Source organism: Rhinoderma darwinii, chromosome 1 (genome assembly GCF_050947455.1).
Source record: "Rhinoderma darwinii isolate aRhiDar2 chromosome 1, aRhiDar2.hap1, whole genome shotgun sequence".
Taxonomy (NCBI): Eukaryota; Metazoa; Chordata; class Amphibia; order Anura; family Rhinodermatidae; genus Rhinoderma; species Rhinoderma darwinii.
Genome location: NC_134687.1, coordinates 266,248,056 through 266,273,713, shown reverse-complemented (window position 1 = coordinate 266,273,713; position 25,658 = coordinate 266,248,056). Strand labels below are relative to the sequence as shown.

Genomic DNA, 25,658 nt, shown 5'->3' with positions numbered 1-25,658 from the left:
ACCATGATGTATGCCCGCAAGGCATCCTGTAGAACTTGGGGCGCAAGAAGGTCTGAGCAGACCTTGTAGTACTGAATGGGTAGACCATCCGGGCCCGGCGCCTTCCCCACCAGAGAGTCCTTCAGGGCCCAGGACCACTCCGCTGGAGAAATAGGCTCCTCTAAGGCAGCAAGAGCTTCCTGCGGGATAATTTTCATCCCCGAGGAGCGGAGATATGCTTCCATCTGCTCTCGTCTAATCCCCCCATCTGCGGTAGGAGAGGTCCGCGGGAGATTGTAGAGTGAGTGGTAGTACGCCCGGAAGGCTTCGGAAATATCCTGGCGGAGGTGCAAACTCCCAGCTCTTGGAACCTGTACCTGGGGGACATAGGTACGGGACCTGGTTTTCCGCAATGCCCGCGCCAAAGTCTTGCCTGGTTTGTTACTAAATTCGTAGAAATGTCGTCTACACTTTACCAGGGAGGCCCTAGCCTTGGCAAGACAAAGAGAACGGACCTGAACACGCAACTGCCCCAGCTCCGCTCCCACCACCCGGTCCAGGGAGGCCTTGTGGGACTGCTCCAGGATGTGTATACGGGATAACAGGTCACTCAAGTGAGCCGTCCGCTCCCTTTTAAGTTTAGATCCGATCCGAATGAAGAAGCCCCGAATCACGCACTTATGTGCCTCCCAAACACTGAGCGGACCTACATCTGGAGAAACATTCGTGGCAAAATACTCCCGTAGGTCCCTGTGTATTTTCGCAATTACCGTCGAGTCCTGCAGGAGCGAATCATTTAACCGCCACTGCCAGGAGCGAGGGTGGGCTGCTGGGAGACAGAGAGTGAGAGTAATGAGGGCGTGGTCCGAGAAGGTTATGTTATCAATAGAGACTGAGGAGAGGTTGGATAGATGGGAGTGGCGAAGGAAGAAGTAGTCTAGTCTGGTGTATGTGTTGTGGGGGGCCGAAAAGAAGGTGTAGTCTTTTGTCGTCGGGTGCATAAGCCGCCACGTGTCCACCAGCTGGTGTTGATGTAACAACCTACGCACCCGGCGATGTGCTAACCTGGGTAACGACGAATGTCCGTGCGAGGAGTCTATTGTTGGGTCCAATGTAAGGTTCAGATCCCCCCCTAGTATGAGAGTGCCTTCCAAAAAACCATCCATCTCCGTCAAGACACCTTCAAGAAAGGCGACCTGACCAGTGTTAGGGAGATAGTATGTAGCCAATGTGAACAATGTGTTAGCCAACCTACCCTTCACGAAGAGATACCGTCCCGCTCCATCCGTGTGAGTCTCCACGTGCTCCCATGGAAGAGAACGCGAGATCAAAATAGAGACCCCCTTGGTCTTGGAGTCCGGCGAGGCACTGTGATACCCCTCCGTATAATGAGAGTCCGTCAACCATGGAACGCTGTCCGCCCGGAAGTGAGTTTCCTGAGGAAACGCCACATGCGCTTTCTTTTTCCAGAGAAGACGGAGGATGGAGGATCTCTTCTCTGGGATGTTCAGGCCCTGTGCATTCAGGGAAACAACCGTAATGTTAGACATGTGGAGCCAAAGTGGGAAATCAGAAAGGGGGAGAAAGGAGGGGAAAAGAGAAGGCTACCCCCGTAGACAGGGAGGGGGTCCAAGAAGAGGGACACTAGCGTCCCGCTAACAGAGGAGTGCAAAACCCCTAAACAATACTTTGCGTATTATGTCGATCCCGGGAGAAATCACCTCCTGAACACGACACAACTTCACGGAAACCTAGTGGGGAACGTAGAAGGACAGCGGTGTGAAGAGGTGATCCACCTGAAACTTGCCACTAAATGGAACTGAGTTGTTATAAGCCCAAAAGAGAGCAGACCGGAAACCCCAGACTCAACAGGCCGACTATAACGGGTATATGTAGATTCCTGACCTCCCACCGCAGGGCAGTAGAGAGGGAGGAAGAGGGTCCCTGAGACATTCCCCCTGACCCCGCAAACAGGACCCACTGGCCAACACAAATTCCCCTTCGGCCCGGCAACAGTCACTCCCGCAAAAACCTGAGAAGAAAAAAAGGGGGGTTAGACACTCATGACAAACAGGCCCCCACTGACACCCTTATGGAGACAGAGATACGCTAGCCTTCTGGCCGCGGGCCAGTCAGTCTCTTCGGGACAAACGCCGTCCGGATGCCCGTTGCTCGCGAGGACCGTCTCTAGGATGAGGCAGAGAAGGGCGCACAGAGTCCGGGTAAAGAGCCCCCCTAGGGAAGAGCGACGGCGGTGGCTCCGTCCAATCCGGGAGGCGCAATGGGGAGATCTCTAGGAAACGGAAGGCAGCTTCCAAATCTTCCGGAGAGCGTACAGCAAATGATTGCCCCTGGCGGCGGAGAATTACGTGGAAGGGATGGCCCCATCTATAGGAAGCGCCCGCTTCTTTGGTAGCCTCCAGCAAAGGGCGTATCACCCTACGCATGTGTAGGGTCAGCCTAAAGACATCCAGCAAGATGGTCACCTCAGCACCCTGGAAAGGAATGGCCCCCCACTCCCATGCTCGCCGTGCAATGTCCTCTTTTTGTTTGTAAAAGTGCACCCTGCAGATGACATCTCGCGGGCGGTTACTTTCCCTGTTCCGTGGGCCTGCTAAGCGATGCACCCTATACATTTCAATGGCCGAGTCGCGTGGTCTGTTCATGAGCTTAACCCGTGTGGTTAAAGATTGTAAATCTTGGGACACCACCCCTATGACACGGTAAAGTTTCTCTTCCGGCCGTGAGGGGCGAGCATCCAAATCAGATTTCGTGGGCAATGCCCTCACCATTTCCCATAACTCTGCCAGGGTCCGTTCCATGGAGGGGCGGGCCTGTAGATGAAACAGGGTGGGGGTCCCCCTGGACAGTGGATGGGGTGAGCGGGCCCCTTAATATGGCCGGTGTGCCCTGGCTCAGGAGTGACCAGTCCTCTGAGGGATAGTGCAGGGGGACAGTGGAAGAAAATGGCGCCTGATCTGCCACGCCTTTGAATGCCCGGCGGCCATGTTCCTGCCCGGGCTCATGTGGATGCAGCGGGGGGAGGGGAGCAGCGGCTCTCACCGGAGACACAGACCCTGCCACGGCCCCTTCACCTGGACCTACCTCCGGGGACGGAGCATCAGGGGAGCGGTCCTGCAGTCCTCTGGAGGGTCCAGCCGGGACCACGGTGCCGGTAGGCGGAGAATCCCCACGCGACGTCGGGGACCGACTGCGGCGTACAGCTGGGATGGAAGAGGGCCGCGAAGAAGTCCCGTCGCGGCCAGATCGGAGGAACCTGTCCATAGATGTGGGGCCGGGAGTGACCGACTGCGACTTGCGGTGTCGCCCTTTGGTCATCCCGCCGCTGGAGCAGGTAAGTGAGCCCGTGGTAGTGTGCTGAGAGTGATGCAGGTCCGGAGCTCCGATTACATGCGTCCTCACACCGCCATCGCCAAGCCACGCCCCTGTAATAAGCTTAATTCTGGTGCTGTACATATGTACTGAGCTTTGTTCTGGTGCTGTATATAGGTACTGAGCATGTTCTGGTGCTGTATATATGTACTTAGCTTTGTTCTGGTGCTGTATATATGTAATGAGCTTGGTTCTGGAGCTGTTTATATGTAATGAGCTTGGTTCTGGAGCTGTAAATATGTAGAATATATTTCTAATAACAAAATTGCAGGGCAGATGGAATTGTTTCCAATTCATTGTATATTTAATGGAAACCTGTCTAGTAGTTTTAACCCCTTGAACAGCCACCATGCGGTAATACATGACCTGACAATATTTCCAAATGTATGTTTTTTCAGATGCAGCAAAATCTATAAAATCAACTTTAAAACGGTGCACACTATATGCTAATTACTCATTAAAGGGTGATGGGGCGGTGCCACTATCCTGAAGAGTCACATCACCCTGCCTCCAATTCCACCTTTCCATGTTTGATTGACATTCCCCTCGCTGATACAATTTTCTCGGATTTGCCATTGCCTTGTACTACTTGGGCACGCACCGTCTAGCGTGGTGTATTCTACCCGGCTTCATCGCTGCACTGCGCATGCCAGGGGAGTACAAGGCAATGGCACATGTCCCGGAGTTGAGAAGGCTGGTAGTGATGTAGACTAGCCAGGTGGATTTGAATCAAAATCCAGGGGGCTCCATTTCAATTTTCGCCTTAGGCAGCAGAAAAGCTAGAATCGGCCCTGGGTGAAACTAATAGCCCAAGTGTTCTTATTGAGATGATCTACAAAATACATGATTTCTTCAGGTGATCCTGCCCATAAGATAAAAAGATCGTTAATATATCCGGTATAATAAACCAGTTTGTCTAGATGTTTATGTCCATCCAGAATGTAAAGGGATTCAAATCGACTCATAAACAAATTAGCATAACTGAGGGCACCCCGAGTCTCCATGGCTGTGCCTTTTTATTTGTTGGTATAGCCTGCCTTAATATTTAAAGATGTTCCTAATCAGTATGAATTTTAGGCTTTGGTCTTTGTGTAATAATTTTTTTTTTCCAGATAGAATCACGTTGCTTCAAGGCCTAATTCATGTTTGATATTAGAGTACAGAGATATCACATCTAGGGTCATTAGAGTGTAGCTTTTGTTCCATCTCTGTTTTTTCAAATCCCTGATTAGACCAGTAGAGTCTTTAACCCCTTCCAGCTCCTTGACGTACTATTACGTCATGGCAGCTGTATCGTTCGCGCTCCATGCCGTAATAGTACGTCTCGGGAGTAACGGCCGTTTCGGCCGTCCTCCCGACACATACAGGAGCTGTGACGCTGCTGTCTTGTTCAGCAGCTGTCACAGCTCCTACAGCGGGGACCGATCGCTGTGTCCCCGCTGATTAACCCCTTAAAAGCCGCGTTCTATAGAGATCGCGGCTTTTTAGGGGTTAAGCTGCCATCGCCGGCCTGCTACGCGATAGCGGCCGGCGATGGTGACTATGGCAACCGGACACCAAACAATGGCGTCCGGCTATGCCATAGACGGAAGCCTAGTGGGTCCTGACAACGGCAGGACCCACTATGCTTGCTGTCAGTGAGTAGCTGACAGTTCTAATACACTGCACTACGCATGTAGTGCAGTGTATTAGAATAGCGATCAGAGCCTCCTGCCCTCATGTCCCCTAGTGGGACAAAGTAATAAAGTGAAAAAAAAGTTAAAAAAAGATGTGTAAAAATTAGAAAATAAAAGATTTAAAAGTAATAAAAGTAAAAATCCCCCCTTTTCCCTTATCAGTCCTTTATTATTAATAAAAATATATAAACAAACAAATAAACTATACATAATTGGTATCGCCGCGTCCGTAACGGCCTGAACTACAAAATTATTTCATTATTTATCCCGCACGGTGAACGCCGTAAAATAAAATAATAATAAACCGAACCACAATCACAATTCTTTGGTCACTTCACCTCCCAAAAAATGGAATAAAAAGAGATAAAAAAGTCGCATGTACCTAAAAATGGTGCTGATCAAAACTACAGTTCATTACGCAAAAAATAAGTCCTCGCACGGCTTTATTGATTGAAAAATAAAAACGTTATGGCTCTTAGAATAAGGTAACACAAAAAGTGAATGATTGTTTACAAAACGTATTTTATTGTGCAAACGCCATAAGACATAAAAAAAAACTATAAACATCTGGTATCGCCGTAATCGTATCGCCCCGCAGAATAAAGTGAATATGTCATTTATAGCGCACGGTGAACGCTGTAAAAAAAAACGAAAAAAAAACAATAGTAGAATTGCTGTTTTTTAGTCACCACGCCACCTAAAAATAGAATAAAAACTGATCAAAAAGCCGCATGCACCCCAAGAAAACTACAATGGATTCCTCAAGGGGTCTAGTTTCCAAATTGGGGTCACTTTTGGGGGGTTCCCAATGTTTTGGCACCACAAGACCTCTTCAAACCGGACATGGTGCCTAATAAAAAAGAGGCCTCAAAATCCACTGGGTGCTCCTTTGCTTCGGAGGCCGGTGTTTCAGTCCATTACCGCCCAAGGGCCACATGTGGGATATTTCTCTAAACTGCAGAATCTGGGCAATACGTATTAAGTTGCGTTTCTGTGATAAATCCTTTTGTGTTATAAAAAAAATGGTATAAAGAGGATTTTCTGACAAAAAAAAAATGTAAATTTCACCTCTACTTTGCTCTAAATTTTTGTGAAACACCTAAAGGGTTCATAAACTTTCTACATGCTGTTGTGAATACTTTGAGGGGTCTAGTTTCTAAAATGGGGTATTTGATAGGGGTTTCTAATATATGGGCCCCTCAAAGCAACTTCAGAACTGAACTGGAACCTAAAAAAATAAATAAATGAGGCAATACTTCGCTTCTTACATTATACTGATAATGAGCCGTGCCCACCCCGAGATTACCCCAGTTTTGACCGTTTGTCTAAACGGAGACCCCTATTAGACCGTTCCAGTGCCCGGTTTTCCCAAGCATACACCCCCGAGAAGTGTATTTCTATTGATGAGTCCCTGGTACATTTTAAAGGGAGGGTTCAATTCCGCGAGTACCTGCCGGGTAAGAGGGCAAGGTATGGCGTGAAGATGTATAAGCTGTGAGAGTGCATCAGGGTATACCTACAGGTTTAGGATATATGAAGGAAAGGCCACCCCCAAACCAGACTGCATCCTGGACTACAATAGGTACATGGGAGTGATGGACTTGTAAGATCAAGCCCTGAAGCCCTACAGCGCCATGCGGTGTGGTATAAGAAGCTGGCCAGGCACATCATACAGATGGCATTGTACAATGCGTACATGCTACGTCGATGTGCAGGCCAGACGGGAACTTTCCTGGAATTTCAAGAGGTGATTATCAAGAACCTAATCTTTAGGGACCAAGAAGGGGGGGCACCCAGTACTTCTGGAAGCGAGCCCACACGCATCGTACCAGGGCAACACTTTCCAGGGGAAGTTCCCCAAACTGGCAAGAAGGGAAAAAGTCAAAAGAGGTGCAAAGTCTGCTATAAGAGGGGGATAAGGGAGGACACAATATATCAATGTGACACGTGTCCCGAATAACCAGAGCTCTGTATGAAAGTGTTTTAAAATTTATCATACATCCCTTGGTTTATAATTTACCCCAATTTTACTTACCCTGATGCACTCCGCACAGCTTATCCCCCCTCGTCTTTCCCCTCTGGGCCCTGCTGTGTGTCCAGGCAGCTGATAACAGCCACATGTAGGGTATTGCCATACCCGGGAGAACCCACATTACAGTTTATGGGGTGTAGGTCTCCGGTCAAAATGGTCACTACACCTCTAGATGAATGCCTTAAGGGTGTAGTTTTTAAAACGGGGTCACTTCTTGCGGGTTTCAACTGTACTGGTACCTCAGGGACTTCTGCATACATGACTTCGCACTAGAAAATCCCGAGTAGGCCAAATGGTGGTCCTTTCCTTCTGAGCCCTCCCATGGGCCCAAACGGCAGTTTATCACAACAAATGGGGTATTGTGGCACTCAGAACAAATTGCGCAACAGAATGGGGTATTTTGTTTCTTGTGAAAATAAGAAATTTTCAGCCAAAACTACATATTATTTGACAAAAATAATTTTGTTTTCATTCCCAGCCCAATTCAAATAAGTTCTGTGAAGAAACCATGGGGTCTAAATGGTCACATTACCCATAAATGAATTCCTTGAGGGGTGTAGTTTCCAAAATGGGGTCACTTCTGGTGGGTTTCCATTGCTTTGATACCTCTGAGGCTCTGCAAATGCGACATGGCACACAAAAACCAAACCAGCAAAATCTGTACTCCAAAGAACACACAGCGCTCCTTCCCTTCTGAGGCCTCCCATGGGCCCAAACGGCAGTTTATTGCCACAAATGGGGTATTGATGCACTCAGGAGAAATTGGGCAACAAAATTGAGTATTTTGTTCCCTGTGAAAATAAGAAATTTTGGTAAAAAATTACATCTTATTGGAAAAAATGACATTTTTTTAATGTCACAGCCCAATTGAAATAGGTGCTGTGAAAAAACTGTGCGGTCAAAATGCTAACAACAACCATAAATGAATTCCTTGAGGGGTGTAGTTTCCAAAATGGGGTCACTTTTGGTGGGTTTCCATTGCTTTGATACCTCTGAGGCTCTGCAAATGCGACATGGCACCCGAAAACCAATCCAACAAAATCTGGACTCCAACAAACATATAGCGCTCCTTTCCTTCTGAGCCCTCCCATGGGCCCAAACGGCAGTTTATCACCACAAATGGGGTACTGCCACACTAAGGACAAATTGGGCAACAAAATGGGGTATTTTGTTCCCTGTGAAAATAAGAAATTTTGATCACAAATGACATTTTATTGGAAAAAATGACATTTTTTTCATTTCAGAGCCCAATTCAAATACGTGCTGTGAAAAAAATGTGCGGTCAAAATGGTAACAACAACCCTAAATGAATTCCTTGAGGGGTGTAGTTTACAAAATGGGGTCACTATTGGGGGATTCCTACTGTTTTGACACCTCAACACCTCTTCAAACCTGGCATGCTGCCTAAAATATATTCTAATAAAAAAGAGGACTCAAAATGCACTAGGTGCTTCTTTGATTCTAGGGCTTGTCTTTTAGTCCACGAGCACAGTAGGGCCACATGTGGGACATTTCTAAAAACTGCAGAATCTGGAAAATACATATTTAGTAGTGTTTCTCTGGTAAAACCTTCTGTGTTACAGAAAAAAAAATGAATAAAATTGAAATTCAGCAAGAAAAATGAAATTTGCAAATTTCACCTCCACTTTGCTTTAATTCCTGTGACATGCCTGAAGGGTTAAAAAACTTTATAACTGCTGTTTTGAATACTTTGAGGGGTCTAGTTTTTAAAATGGGGTGTTTTATCAGCGTTTCTAATACATAGGCCCCACAAAGCCACTTCAGAACTCAAGAGGTACCTTAAAAAAAAGGCTTTTGAAATTTTCTTAAAAATATGAGAAATTGTTGTTTATGTTCTAAGCCTTGTAACGTCCAAGAAAAATAAAAGAATGTTCAAAAAACGATGCCAATCTAAAGTAGACATATGGGAAATGTGAAGTAGTAACTATTTTGGGTGGTATAACCGTCTGTTTTACAAGCAGATGCATTTAAATTCTGAAAAATGCAATTTTTTCAAAATTTTCTCTACATTTTGCAATTTTTCACCAATAAACACTAAATATATCGACCAAATTTTACCACGAATATGAAGCCCAATGTGTCACGAGAAAACAATCTCAGAATCGCTTGGGTAGGTTTAAGCATTCCGACGTTATTACCACATAAAGTGAAATATGTCAGATTTGAAAAATGGGCTCTGAGCCTTAAAGAGGCTCTGTCACCAGATTTTGCAACCCCTATCTGCTATTGCAGCAGATAGGCGCTGCAATGTAGATTACAGTAACGTTTTTATTTTTAAAAAACGAGCATTTTTGGCCAAGTTATGACCATTTTTGTAATTATGCAAATGAGGCTTGCAAAAGTCCAAGTGGGTGTGTTTAAAAGTAAAAGTCCAAGTGGGCGTGTATTAGGTGCGTACAGCGGGGCGTTTTTAATACTTTTACTAGCTGGGCGCTGTGAAGAGAAGTAACATCCTCTTCTCTTCAGAACGCCCAGCTTGTGACAGTGCAGATCTGTGACGTCACTCACAGGTCCTGCATCGTGACGGCCACATCGGCAGCAGAGGCTACAGTTGATTCTGCAGCAGCATCAGCGTTTGCAGGTAAGATCGACTGCAGAATCAACTGTAGCCTCTGGTGCCGATGTGGCCGTCACGATGCAGGACCTGTGAGTGACGTCACAGATCTGCACTGTCACAAGCTGGGCGTTCTGAAGAGAAGAGGATGTTACTTCTCATCAGAGCGCCCAGCTAGTGAAAGTATTAAAAACGCCCCGATGTACGCACCTAATACACGCCCACTTGGACTTTTACTTTTAAACACACCCACTTGGACTTTTGCAAGCCTCATTTGCATAACTACAAAAATGGTCATAACTTGGCCAAAAATGCTCGTTTTTTTAAAATAAAAACGTTACTGTAATCTACATTGCAGCGCCTATCTGCTGCAATAGCAGATAGGGGTTGCAAAATCTGGTGACAGAGCCTCTTTAAGGCCAAAACTAGGCTGCGTCCTTAAGGGGTTAAAGTAGGAGGGAAGTTGTGTCACGTGTTCCTGTAGGTGTAGATCTATAAAATGAGATAGCTGGCAGTTTAGTGAATTAATACCTGATATTATTGGGTGTCCAAGTGGATTCTTTTGGATCATTGTGGATCTTAGGTTGATGATAGAAAAAAGGGCTTTCTGGGTTTCATTCAAAGAGCTATAACTTTTTTATTTTTACGTCGACATAGCTGTATAAGGTCTTGTTTATTGCGGGACAAGTTTTATTTTTTATTAACACCATTTTGGGGTACATAGACTTTATTGATTCACTTTTACTAACTTTTTTGTTGGAGGGTGGGGAAGCAGCAATTTCGCCACACTTTTTTGCGTCCCAAATTTACGCTGTTTAACGTGTAAATAACACAACAACTTTATTCAGTGGGTTGTTACGGTTGCAACAATACCAAATTTATATAGATTTTTTTTTTTTACTACTTTTACACAGTAAAAACTTTTTTTCAAAATGATTTATTTTTGTGTCTCCATATTTCAATAGTCAGAACTTTTTTATTTTTCCGCCAATGCAGTTGTGTGAGGGCGTTTTTTTTGCGGGACGACTTGTAGTTTTTATTGGTACCATTTTGGAGTAGATGCAACTGTTTGATCACTTTTTATCTCATTTTTTTTTTTAAGGCAGGATTTATAGAAAACCGCAATTTTTGCATTGTTTTTTAATTATTTGTTTACGCCGTTCACCGTGCGGGTTAAAAAATGTAATAACTTTATAGTTGGGGTCATTACGGATGCGGTGATACGAAATGTGTAGCTTTTTTTTGTTTTTTATAATAATAATAAAGCATTTTGTAAGGGGAAATTTATTTTTCACTTAACCCCTTCCCGACATTTGCCGTACATGTACGTCATGGAAAGCATTGACTTCCCACAAAATGCCGTACATGTACATCAAATGTTTGGCACCGGCTCAGAAGCTGAGTCGGTGCCATCATCACCGGATCTCAGCTGTATCTTACAGCTGACATCCGACTGTAACGGCGGGGACCGAAATTAGCTTCGATCCCCGCCATTAACCCCTTAAGTGCAGCGCTCAAACGCGATCGCTGCACTTAAGGTGTTTGCAGCTCATCGGAGCCCCAGCAATGAAATTGCCGGGGTTCCGGTGGCTGCAATGGCAACCGGAGGCCTAACACTAGCCTCCCGGTCTGCCTAGCACTGAAGCCGGACAAGATCCGCCCGGCGGCGGAGCCTGATCGGCTTCCGTAGCTGCCGGCAAGATGGCGCCGGGTCAGGAGCTGATCCGGCGTCATCAGCGGTGGAAGTCAGCTGTACTGTACAGCTGACATCCACCTGTAACGGCAGGAACCGGAGCTAGCTTCGATCCCTGCCATTAACCCCTTCGATGCAGCAATCGAAAGCGATTGCTGCATCGTAGCGGTTACTAGCAGATCGCCAGCCCTGACAGGCAATCGGGACTGGCGACTGCTGTTATGGCAACAGGAGACACAATGGTCTCCTGCTCTGCCATTACGGAAGCCGATTTAGGCCCTGCCGGGAGGCGAAGCCTAATCGGCTTGCTGTCAGTGAATGACTGACAGATCTAATACATTGCACTACATAGGTAGTGCAATGTATTAGAAAAAAAAAAATCTGACCGTTGGACCTTCAAGTCCCCTAGTGGGACTTGAAGAAAAGTGTAAAAAAAGTATAAAAAAGTGTAAAAAAGTGTAAAAAAAAGTGCAAAAAATAAAAGTTTGAAAACAATAAAAGTTTCAAGTAATCAAATAAAACACAATCCCCCTTTTACTCTTATCAAGTCCTTTATTATTGAAAAATAATAATAATATGTATTTGGTATCGTCACGACCGTAACGACCTGAGGTATCAAAATATTGTATTATTTATTGCACGCGGTGAACAGCGTAAAAAAAACTGTAAAAAACGTTACCAGAGTTTCTGTTTTTTAGTCACTTTGCCCTACAAATATTAGAATAAAAAGTGATCAAAAAGTTGCACGTATCCAAAAATGGTACCTATAAAAACTATAGCTCGTCCCGCAAAAAACAAGCACTCATACAGCTCCGTCGACAAAAAAATTAAAAAGTTATGGTTCTCACAACTTGGCGACAGAAAAAAAATACATTCTTTTTACAAAAGTAATTTTATTGTGAAAAAAGTTGTAAAACATAAAAAAGTGCTATAAATTAGGTATCGCCGGAATCGTACTGACCCACAGAATAAAGTTAACATGTAATTTATAACGCATGGTGAACGCTGTATAAAAAAAACGAAAAAAGCTGTGCCAGAATTGCATTTTTTTGTTTACCTGGCATCCCAAAAAATAGGATAAAAGGTGATCAAAAAGTCACATGTACCCCAAAATGGTACCAATAATAACTACAGCTCATCCCGCAACAAACTAGCCCTCATACCGCTACGTCTATGAAAAATAAAATTAGTTATGGCTCCAATAAGTCAGGAAATAAAAAAATATGCAGTTGTGCCCGAGGGGAACATTTCTTCAGTTTGAAGAGGCGATTTATCAAGGACCTAAAATTAGGGAACCAGGAAAGGGAGGGCCCAAACATATCCGCTGGAAGCGACGGTGCCCGTATTATACCAGGACAATACTTTCCAAGCAAAATTCCTCAAACTACAAAGGTGCAGAGTGTGGACCAAAAGGGGGGTAAGAAATGACACCATTTATCAGTGCGACACTGGCCTGTGCGGAAAGGATTGCTTCACAGCGTAACACACATCTATGGATTATTTTTTTTTTTTCATACCACCTGACTATGCCCCTTATATACTCCGCCCCGCTTACATGTACCCCCACATTATAAAACACCAGCAATACTCAAACAAATTTAGTACCAAGCAAAATCCGCTCTCCAAAAGCCAAATGGTGCTCCCTCGGCTCTGAACCCTACAGCGTGCCCAAACAGCAGTTTCCTTCAACATATATGGCATCGTCATACCCGGGAGAACCCTTTTAACAATTTTTGGGGTGTGTGTCTCCAGTGTCATAAGCTTGGCATGACATATTTGCCACTGAATGGCATATCTAGGGAAAAATATAAATTTTTAATTTGCACCATCCGCAGTGCATTCATTTATGGAAAAGACCTGTGGTGTGAAAATGCTCACTACACCTCTTAATAAATGCCTTGAGGGGTGCAGTTTCCATAATGGGGTCACTTCTCAGGGGTTTCTTTTTATTATTTCACATCTGAGCCTCTGCAGTTGTGAACCAATACTTTGTAAATCGCCAAATTAGGCCTCCACTCCGCATGGTACTCTTCACTCCTGAGCCCTGTCATATGTCCAGGCAAAAGATTAGGGCCACATGTAGGGTGTTTCTAAAACCGGGAAACACCGCATAATAATTAGAGGGCTGTCTTGTTATGGTGGCACAAGCCGGGCACCACATATTGGCATATCTATGGAAGAAAATCCCATTTTCACTCTGCAACATCGAGTGAACACTAATTTCTACAAAACACCTGCAGGGTTAAAATGCTTACTACACCCCTTGGTAAATGCATTGAGGGGTGTCGTTTCCAAAATGGGGTCACTTCTGGGGGGTTTCCACTGTTTTGGGCCCACAGGCGCCCAGAAACCAATCCAGCAACATCTGCACTCCAAATGGCGGTCCTTTCCTTCTGAGCCCTGCCGTTTGCCCAAACAGCAGTTTATGACCACATATGGGGTATTGCCATACTCGGGAGAAATTGCTTTACAAATTTTGGGTTCTTTTTTTCCTTTATTTGTTGAGAAAATTAAAAAATTTGCGCTAAAGCTACGTCTTATTGAAGAAAAAGGACTGTTTTTATTTTCACTGCCTAATTCTAATAAATTCTATGAAACAACTGTGGGGTCAAAATGCTTACTACACCCCTCGATGAATTCCTCAAGAGGTGTAGTTTCCTAAATGGAGTCCCTTTTTGGGCGTTTTCATTGTTTTGTCCCCTCAGGGGCTTTGCAAATGTGACCTGGCCTCCGCAAACCATTCCTGCTAAATGTGATCTCAAAAAACCAAATAGTGATCTTTCCCTTCTAAGCCCTGCCGTGTGTCCAAACAGCCGTTTATTACCACATGTGGGGTATTGTTTTACTCGGGAGAAATTGCTTTACAAATTTTGTGGTGCTTTTTCTCCTTCAGTCCTTCTGGAAATGAGAAAAAATTAGCTAAACCTAGATTTTTTGGGAAAAAATATAGATTATTATTTTCATGGCCTACTTCCAATATTTTCTGCAAAAAAACTGTGGGGTCAAATCGCTCACTATACCCCTAGATAATTTCCTCAATGGGTGTAGTCTCCAAAATGGGGTCACTTGTGGGGGGTTTCCACTGTTTAGTCCCCTCAGGGGCTTCGTAAATGTGACATGGCCTCCGCAAACCATTCCTGCTAAATGTGGACTCCAAAAGCCAAATGGCGCTCTTTCCCTTCTAAGCCCTGCCGTGTGTCCAAACAGCCGTTTATTACCACATGTGGGGTATTGTTTTACTCGGGAGAAATTGCTTTACAAATTTTACTCCTTTTTCTCCTTCAGTCCTTCTGGAAATGAGAATAAATTAGCTAAACCTACATTTTCTTTGAAAAAATTTAGATTATCATTTTCACAGCCTACTTCCAATAATTTATGCAAAAAACCTGTGGGGTCAAAACGCTCACTATACTCCTAGATAATTTCCTCAATGGGTGTAGTTTCCGAAATGGGGTCACTTGTGGGGGGTTTCCACTGTTTTGTCCCCTCAGGGGCTTTGTAAATGTGACATGGCCTCTCAAACCATTCCTGCTAAATTTGAGCTCCAAAAGCCAAACGGCGCTCTTTCCCTTCTAAGCCCTGCCGTGTGTCCAAATATCCATTTATTACCACATGTGGGGTAGTGTTTTACTCGGGAGAAATTGCTTTACAAATTTTGCGGTGCTTTTTCTCCTTTAGTCCTTGTGGAAATGACAAAAAATTCGCTAAACCTACATTTTCTTTGAAGAAATGTTGATTTTCATTTTCACGGCCTACTTCCAATAATTTCTGTAAAAAACCTGTGCGGTCAAAATGCTCACTACACCCCTAGATAATTTCCTTGAGGTGTCTAGTTTCCCAGATGGGGTCACTTTTGGGGGATTTTCACTGTTTTGGCACCGCAAGAGCCCTTCAAACCTGACATGGTGCCTAAAATATATTCTAACAAAAATAAGGCCCCAAAATCCACTAGGTGTTCCTTTGCTTCTGAGGCCAGTGCTTCAGTCCAGTAGCACGCTACGGCCACATGTGGGATATTTCCTAAAACTGCAGAAACTGGGCAACAAATATTGAGTTGCATTTCTCTGGTAAAAGCTTCTGTGTTATAAAAAAACTTGTATTAAAAATTTATTTCTGCAAAAAAATATGAAATTTGTAAATTTCACCTCTACTTTGCTTTAATTCCTGTGAAATGTGTAAAGGGTTAAGACATTTTCTAAATGCTGTTTTGAATACTTTGAGGGGTGAAGTTTTTAAAATGGGGTGACTTTTTAGGGGTTTCTAATATATAAGGCCCTCAAAACCACTTCACAACTGAACTGGCCCCTGTAAAAATAGCCTTTTGAAATTTTCTTGAAAATGTGAGAAATTGCTGCTAAAGTTCTAAGCCTTGTGAGGTCATAGAAAAATAAAAGGATGTTCAAAAAACGATGCCAATCTAAAGTAGACATATGGGGGATGTTAATTAGCAACAATTTTGTGTGTTATAACTGCCTGTCTTACAAGCAGATACATTTAAATTGAGAAAAATGCTAATGTTTGCAATTTTTCACTATATTTTCGTGTTTTTCACAATTAAATACTGAATGTATCGACCGAATTTTACCACTATCTAAAAGTCCAATGTGTCACGAGAAAACAATCTCATAATCGCCCGGATAGGTGAAAGCATTTCGACGTTATTACCACATAAAGTGAAACATGTCAGATTTGAAAAATGAGGCTCTGTCAGGAAGGTCAAAAGTGGCTAAAGAGGGAAGGGGTTAATAAAGCAAAACAATATTTATTTTTTTACTAGTCCCACTAAGGGACTTCACTATGCATTTGTTCCGATCGCTTTTATAATACAATTCAATACTATTGTATTGCAGTGTATTAGTGCCTCTTGGTATTGGGTAGTTTCTTGAGGGGCACAAAGTGGCACATCTTACTAAATCGGTCTACTACAACCCACACCACCGACTTGCCTTGAGATGGAGGCAGATCGGTGATAAAATCCATGGAGATATGGGTCCAAGGTCTCTGGGAAATGGGCAAAGGACATAGTAAGCCCGCTGGTCGGGACCTGGGAGTCTTGGACCTAGCACAAATTTCACAAGCGGCGACATAGGCATTAACGTCTTCAGGCAAGCCAGGCCACCAATAGTTTCTAGAAATGAGGTGCTTGGTACCCAGGATGCCTGGATGGCCAGATAGTGCAGAGAATTAACCGGAATTGCAGGGGAACAAACAGCTCGTTCTCAGGAAGGTTCCCGGGAGCTGAACCTTGATCAGCCGCAATTTCGGAGACTAAGTCAGAATCAACAGAGGATATTATTATACCTGGGGGCAAAACACAAGCAGGATCTTCCTCCGAAGGAGGGCTGGCCATGAAGCTACACGACAGTGCATCAGCGTTAATATTTTTAGACCCAGCCCTATAGGTGACCACAAAGTTGAATCTAGTAAAAAAACAATGCCCATCGAGCTTGTCTCGGGTTTAGCCTCCGGGCAGATTCTAGGAAGACCAGATTCTTGTGGTCGGTAAGGACCGTTACCTGGTGCCTAGCCCACTCCAAGAAGTGGCGCCACTCTTCAAATGGCCATTTAATGGCTAAGAGTTCGCGGTTGCCCACGTCATAGTTACTCTCAGTGGGCGAGAACTTCCTGGAGAAGTAGGCACAGGGATGGAGATAGGTGAGGGACCTGGTACCCTGGGACAAGATAGCACCCAGTCCCACCTCGGAGGCGTCAACCTCTACGATGAATGGCTCCATTTGGTTAGGCTGAATCAGCACTGGGGCAGAGATAAAGCACTTCTTAAGGATCTCAAAAGCCTGGGCCGCCTCCGGAGGCCAGGGGAGGAGATCAGCTCCTTTGCGAGTAAGATCCGTAAGAGGCTTAGTGATGACCGAGAGGTTAGCAATGAATCTCCTGAAATAATTAGCAAACCCCTGGAAGCACTAACACCTTCAGGGAGGCAGGTTGGACCCATTCAGCCACAGCCTGAACCTTGGCAGGGTCCATGCGTAATTCATTAGGAGTGAGGATTTGACCCAAAAATGGTATCTCCTGCACCCCAAACACACATTTTTCGGATTTAGCAAAGAGTTTGTTTTCCCAAAGGGCCTGGAGTACCTTCCTGACATGCTCAATGTGGGAGGACCAGTCCTTGGAAAAAACAAGTATGCCATCAATGTACACTACAAGAATTACCCCCAGGTAGTCTCTTAAAATCTCATTTATGAAATTCTGGAAGACCGTGGGAGAATTACACAACCCAAAGGGCATGACGAGGTACTCGAAATTACCTTCGGGCGTGTTAAACACAGTCTTCCGCTCATCCCCTTCTCTGACTCGGATAAGGTTATAAGCCCACCGAAGATCAAACTTAGAGAACCATTGGGCCCCTTGAACCTGATTGAAGAGATCAGGAATCAAAGGAAGGGGATACTGGTTCCTTACAGTGACCTTATTCAAGTTTCGGTAATCGATGCACGGCCTAATACCATCATCCATCTTCCCTACGAAGAAGAAGCCAGCACCTACCGGAGAAGTAGAGGAGCGAATGTATCTCTTGGCCAGGCTTTCTTGGATATATTCTCTCATGGCCTCACGTTCAGGACAAGAGAGATTAAATATCCTACCCTTAGGGAGCTTAGCTCCTGGTACCAAATCGATTGCGTAATAGTATTCTCTATGAGGAGGTAACACTTGGGAGGCCTTTTTAGAAAAAACATCATTGAACTCCTGAATAAACTCAGGTAGAGTGTTTACCTCCTCAGGGGGAGAAATAGAATTAACAGAAAAACAGGACGTCATGCATTCATTACCCCATTTAGTAAGAACCCCAGTACTCCAGTTAAACGTGGGAATATGCATCTGCAACCAGGGAAGGGCTAAAACCAAATCGGACGATAATCCCTGCATCACTAGTACAGAACACTGCTCCAAATGAATGAGCCGCAGAATGAGTGCAAATAACTTGTATGCAGCAAATAACTTGGACTCAGATTCGGTGACTCTACATAGCATGCCTCTGTTTTACCTTAGTTCAATGATTCCTTCCATTGATATAACCAACTGGATGACCTTAGGGGTTAGTAAAATAGGGGATCTATATGTTCATAATACTCTGCGTTCCTTTGACTCCCTTTATAGTACATTTCATTTACCTAGAACTGATTTCTTTAAAGAGGCTCTGTCACCACATTATAAGTGCCGTATCTCCTACATAAGGAGATTGGCGCTATAATGTAGGTGACGGCAGTGCTTTTTATTTAATAAAACGATCTGTTTTCACCACTTTATTAGCGATTTTAGATTTATGCTAATGAGTTGCTTAATTTCCAAGTGGGCGTATTTTTTATTTAGACCAAGTGGGCATTGTACACTGACCAATCAGCGTCATGCACTCCTCTCCATTCATTTAGTCAGCGCATAGGGATCCTTTTAGATCACTATGTGCTGTCTTATACTAACACATTAACAATACTGAAGTGTTTAGACAGTGAATAGATATTCCACGGGATGTCTATTCACAATCTCTGCACTTAAATATAAGATAGGATTACTTTCAATGCAAGACAGCAGAACTAAAATATAAAAGACATAATGAGTAGTTTCTTTGTTGGAGATGTGCCAATGATGTAGTTAAGGTATGGTATGGCAGTGTTGTTAAGAATGTAGTGTTGTCCTTTGTTTTAATGATAAAGACTCTTCTACTAACAGCTCATTCGCACAACTGTATTACAGCTCTGTAGTAATAAAATAACAGTAGTGGCGGTTTCTGTACCACCGCATACAGCTATAAAAATAATGTCATGCTCTTTCAAATGTTGTATTGACGCCTAAATTACATCTTTGTCGATGAACCTGTGCAAAAACCTACATAGGCATACAGTTTTTCCCTTAAACTATTGGCGAGCACAACTAGTTTTGAAGCCGGAATTCTCCATAAAAATTAAGGGTACACATATGGAGCACCATGTGGATTTCATACAGAAGTACACAACATTTATATGGTATTCAATTCGAATACCATATAGAAAGATAGTGAAAGATACTGTACCACACAGAACTTTACAAGTAACAGTTTGCGCATGAATACCGAGTGACTATTTGTACCGATTTCTTATACTGTTACTTGAATGAGTCCTCCTAGATATTGTATATTTAGACCAGAGTTCTTGGCTCTGTAAAATCAGTTATATTGTTTCATACTTATATTATTTTATTATTATATATTTTTTACCTATTTCAATATATACTGTATGTATCATCCTCCTGTGACATGAAAATGTATGTGAAGGGACATCATAATCAAAAGTTTCCTTGTCTATTGACAGTGCTGTTTACAAGCTTAATCACAGGGAGCTGATTATTTCTGTTCCCTATCACAATTTTTCTTTCATGGTGATCCTATATATTTCTTGTCATGCTTCATCACTTAAGAAATATATAATTGTCCTTGCTATTTATTGGAATATTTACATGAAAATTATTATTATTTTAGCTAAAGTCACTAGAAACAGCTGCAAACATTGCAAGAGAGCTTTCAGAGCACACAAGAGGTCGCCTAAATGCTGGAGATATTACCTATTCTGTCCGGGCAATGGATCAGCTGGTGGACCTATTGGATGTTCAGCTAAGAAATTTGACTCCAGGTGGAAAAGATAGTGCAGCTCGAAGTTTAAATAAGGTAATTTGCATATTGATTGTAAAAGTGTTTTTTTTAGTAGTCATTTTGAAAACAACTATTAAACATAAATTTGACTGTGTTCCTGAATCCTTTGTAAAGCATTTGTGTGTTGTCTTTCTGTGTGCTCATCACATGAACATGAAATAATTTTACAAAAAATGTGTGAAGGGAAAAAAACACTAACATTTTTGTTTTAAGCTCAAGTAGCTGATGATTTTTTCTGAGTATAAAAATCCTAATTATGGCATCCCCACTTCTTCTCTTTTGGCAAGTAGATAGTGCCCCATACAGTAATAGTGCTCAAGCAGAGCTAGCCGCTGGCTCTATTAGCCGTGAGGTCAGTACAGTACAGAGGTATGTCTGCAGTAGTAGCTTAGGAAAATTTAAATTATGATTAAACATTGTACGAAATATAGTTTGAAAGCAGTCTATGTAATACAATAAGTTGTATCCAGGTAAAAAAAGAGCAGGATGGATAAGGTGCAGCAAAACAGTAAAGCATTAAAACAGTCCAATGTCATTACGAGTACTAGAAATGAAAACAATGAGAATAGGTAGTTGACTGACAGGAAAGTAATCAATGTAGTTACCTGTGCTATAAATACTACCTATGCTATATGATATGCCATTTTTTCTTGTTGTTCGTGTATTCAACAAAATGAAATGTACCGTTCGCTAGATACTTATTAAATTTTATATATATTTCATATGAAATCTTTGTGACACTTAGATCAGAATATGTTTACCCATCTTTTGATATTGCTTCTGATGAAGCTTTCAAATATGTTTATTTGAAACGTAAACATTACCTGTTCTATGCTGTTTATGACAATATATGTTGTTTTACATGGAGTCTAAAATATGTATATATTTATGAAATTTACAGTGCCTGAGGAAGGTCAAGGTTTGAACGAAACGTTGCACTGACACTGGAATAATAAAAAAAACAACTTGTACTCCTATTTGGTGTGCATAGTACTTATTTTCTACTTATTGGGTTGGGCCCCTACGTATGCACCCACATGAATACATAGTGCTTTCCGAACCTTGTTCCACAATTACATATGGATTTACACACCATTCGGGGATTTTCTTTAGGCTGGGGCCGGACGTAGATTTCTTTTTGTAATGATTGATAAATCACTGTCCATAGGAATGCATTAGGCTTGGACTACTTATCTCACTACAAAAAAATTGCTGTGATAAATAGCTGTCCATAGGAATGCATTAAGTAGCTTGAAAATCGCTTTAACCCCTTCCCGCCGCAGCCCTTTTTCAGATTTTCATTTTCGTTTTTCCCTCTCCACCTTCCAAAAGCCATACTATATTTCCGTCTATATAGTACTATGAGGGCTTGATTTTTGCAGGATGAGTTGTAGTTTTTCGTAATGTATAATGTACTAGGAAACGGGATAAAAATTATTTGTGGGGTAGAAAATTCCTCCATGGTTTTTTGCTCCCGTTTTTACGGAATTCACTGTGCAATTAAAACAACATGTTAATTTTATTCTGTGGGTAAATATGATTACACCGATACCAAATATATATTGTTTTTTCTATATTTTACTACTTTTACAAGTAAAAACCTAAGTGAAAAAAAGAAAATTTCGCCAAATTCCGAGAGCCATACATTTTTTTATTTTTCCGTCGATTTAAGTGGTATGAGGGCTAATTTTTTTGCAGGATAAGCTGTAGTTTTTAATAATACCATTTTGGTGTACATGCGACGGTTTGATCACTTTTTATTTCATTTTTTGTGGGAGATTAGGTGACCAAAAAATAAAGATTCTGGTGTTTACAGTTTTTTTTTTTTTACGGTGTTCACCGTGCGGGTTAAATAATGATATATTGTAATAGTTCAGAGTTTTATGGTCATGGCGATACCAATTATGTTTATTTATATTTTTTTTTACTATGCTCTAGGGGGAAATGGGAAAAGGTTTTTTTTTTTAACTTTTAATATTTTTTTACTTTTTTTATTAGCCCCCTAGAGGACTTCAGCCAGCGATCGTTAGATCGCTTGCACGATATACTGCAATACTAATGTATTGCAGGATATCGTGATTCTGAGAGGCAACTATTAAGCCCTGCCGGATAGGTGTACAAGGTGGCAGACCTGGGGTCCTTCATTAGGCCCCCAGGCAGCCATAGCAACAATCACCCCCCCTCGATTGCGTTGCAGGGGGTCGCGATGAGCTGTTAGAGGGGGTCAACCCCTCTTTCTAACGATTTAAATGCTCCGGTCGTTATTGATGCCGCTCGTTACTCTGAAGTGTCGTCTGTAACAAACAGCCGAGACCCGCATCGTATGGAGCGGGTTCACTCTGAGTGACTGTCACGTCACAATGACAGTTAGAATACATTATATTAGCAGTGATCAGAGCTGCAAGTCTTCAAGTCCCCAAGTGGGACAAGTAAAAAAAAAAGTATAAATAAGTTAATAAAAATGTTTTATAAACATTTAAAAATAAAAGTTATACATTTTTTTCCTATAATAAGTCTTTTAATATAGGAAAAAACAATGCCAGAATGACTATTTTTTGGTCACCACCCCTCCAAAAATATACAATAAAAAGTGATCAAAAAGTCCCATATACCTCAAAATGGTACCAATAAAAACTACAACCCCTCCCGCAAAAAATATGCCCTATATGGTGACACAAAAAAATAAATAATTTTATTTAAAAAAGTGATTTTATTGTGCACACGCTGCAAAACGAAAAAACTATATACATATGGTATCGCCATAATCATATCAACCCGCAGAATAAAGTACAATTGTCAATACCGTAAAAAAAAGAATAAACAACATTGTCAGAATTGATGGTTTTTGGTCACCTTGCTTGCCAAAAAATGGAATAAAAAGTGACAAAAAAAAACCGCATGTACCCCAGAATGATACCAATGAAAACTACAGATTGTCCTGCAACAAATAAGCCCTCACACAGCTCCGTTGGTGAAAAAATAGAAACTTTATTGCTCTCAGACTGACTATGGTGATGAAAAATATGCAGAGTATTCCGAAAGCGGATAACATCTGCTACCATTTATCAGTGCGACACTGGCCACACATCTGCGGATTATTATTTATTTACCCCATTATTATACCCTCTTATTATGCCCTGATGTACTCCGCACAGATTACATATACCCCCATATTATAAACTGAAATACCAGTAAAACTCCAAACATAACTACTACCAAGCTAAATCTGCACTCCAAAAGCCAAATGGCGCTCCCTCTTTTATGAGCCCTACAACGTGCCCAAACAGCAGTTTACGTCAGCAGATATGGTATCACCATACCTGGGTGAACCCGATTAATATTTTATAAGGTATTTGTCTTCAGTTGCACAAATTGGGACACACCATTTTGTGCACTAATATGGCATATCAGTGGCAAATTGTAATTTTCACTCCTCACCATCCGCTGCGCATTAGCGACTTCGCACACGTTACAGCTGACACCCGGGACTAAAGGACAGGAACAGCGGTCGCGCTGTTACAGGAGCCTGTAAAAATGACAATATACTGCAATACATTAGTATTGCAGTGTCTTGTACCAGCGATCTAATGATCGTTGGTTCAAGTTCCCTAGGGGGACTAATAAAATGTGTAAAAAAAAAGTAAATAAAGTTATTAGTGAAGAAATTAAATAAACATTTATTTAAAGTCCAAAAGAAAACCCTTTTGCCATTTTTTCACTAAAGTAAAGCTAAAAAAATACACAAAATTGGTATCGCTGCATCCGTAAAAGTCCGAACTATTACAATATACCATTTTTTAACATACATGGTGAACGCCATAAATAATAAAGAATTTAAAACTCCAAAATCTCTGTTTTTTAGTCACCTTGGTTTTAAAACAAAATTTATGAAAAGTGCTCAAAAAGTTGTATGTACCAAAAAATTGGTACTAATAAAAACTACAGCTCTTGGTTATGCCTCTTGGAATGTGGTGAGACAAAAGATTTTTTTTAAGAAATCATTTTTACTTTGTAGAAGTAGTAAAATATAAAAAAATATATATAAGTTTGGTATCACCATAATTGTATTGAGTGGCAGAAAATTTGTCGTTTTTACTGCTCGGTGAAAGCAGTAAAAACAAAACCTAAAAATCAATGGAGGAATCACAGATTTTTCCAATTTTAGCCTGCAAAAAATGTTATTTTCAGTTTCACAGTAGATTAAATTGTACTTTAAATGGTGTATATAGAAAATACAACTCCTCCCACAAGAAATAAGCCCTTATATATAAGCCCTCTATTGACGGAAAAAGGAAAAATTTATCGCCCTTGGAAGGCGGGGAGTGAAAAACTAAAAAAGCAAAAAATGGATTAGTCCAGAAAGGATTAATTAATTTCTAGTAAAAAAAACATTCATGACCACATGTATAGCCATACTTTGTAGAAATTGCTTTACAAATTTTGGGGTGCTTTTTCCTGCTTTATTCTTTATGAAAATGAAAAAGTTCAACATTTTAGTGGAAATAATGTTGATATTCTGTAATGCCCATGGCTGTTTACTCACCTCCTGATGGCTGCAGCCATGGGGATCAGTGAGCACTGGCCCGCATCTCCTCCTCAGGAAACGCCAGCGCTCACTTCCGCTTCACTCGGCCGTGTCTTGTAGGGTGTGCGCGCACGCTCGTGTACGTTCTTATAGGGCTACCGCGCGCACCTGAATTAAAGAACCAAATTAGCCCATGATCTAGAGAGGAGAAAAAAAAACACGGCGCCACATGGTGCAGGTCACACGGTGTATAGAGAAAGCAGAATAGGTGGTATGAACTCACCTATTACAGTTGTGCTATAGCAGGCACAACACTGGTACAGGCAATGGATATGTGATGTAGCTGCAGCTAGATTCAAAAGCTAATCCGCTGGAAAGGGGATCGCTTAAAGTAACAGATAAGGGAATAGAAAAAATTGGAACCACAATAAAGCGCTGCTAACATCAGGATGGAGTAGTGGAGAATTTATGTTTAAAAATCCATTTATTGATAAGGACTACGCGTTTCAACGCTGAACCGGCGTCTTCATCAGGTCAGGAACAGTGAAAAAACAGACACTGGTTTAAATAATGATTGACAGCAGTGTTAGGGCCTGAAAAAAAATGCCAAAATGGGGTCAGACAGCCTCCATGCGGCGTTGGGTGAACTTGAGGACCACCTGAAAACCCTCAACCTTATTTAATCCACTTTACTCCTCTCACTCTCCCCACCTCCCATCCCAGTTTGTTCACCGCTATTTAATGATTCTATTGAAATGGCTCTCTCAGATTCCATTTAAACATCCCTGTTACAATTGTCGACACATGAAGGTGCGGCGGATCAGCCCTCTACTCCAACTTCACATACAATTAACAGTCCTGCACCAATAGCCCCTTTGGAATCATGTACAATCAATACCACAAAACTTGGTAGCTACACTTTACCAATATATACCACTTTCTTGACCATTTCTTTTTTAGGACTCCCCTCTCAGTTAACCAAAGCCCCCATTACTCCAATATCCCAAACCACAACCCTACTATTACCCATAATAAAAAGGTCCAAAAATTCAGCCGATAACTTGTTTTTTTTTAATACAATCCAGGAAATGTAAAAAAAAAAGGAAAATAGACACCGACGCAGAGGATATAGAGGAGGAAG

At 42.2% G+C, this 25,658-nt stretch overlaps 1 protein-coding gene across 9 annotated transcripts in view; it reads left to right on the top strand.

Moving 5' to 3' along the window:
• ADGRL3 (adhesion G protein-coupled receptor L3) overlaps nucleotides 1-25,658 on the top strand; it is a 2,099,109-nt gene that overhangs the window by 748,492 nt on the left and 1,324,959 nt on the right. For all 9 annotated transcript variants that reach the window (XM_075863876.1, XM_075863871.1, XM_075863866.1 and 6 more), the window contains exon 10: nucleotides 19,822-20,007. In XM_075863876.1, coding sequence (XP_075719991.1) covers nucleotides 19,822-20,007 — 186 coding nt within the window. The remainder of the gene's footprint in view (nucleotides 1-19,821; nucleotides 20,008-25,658) is intronic.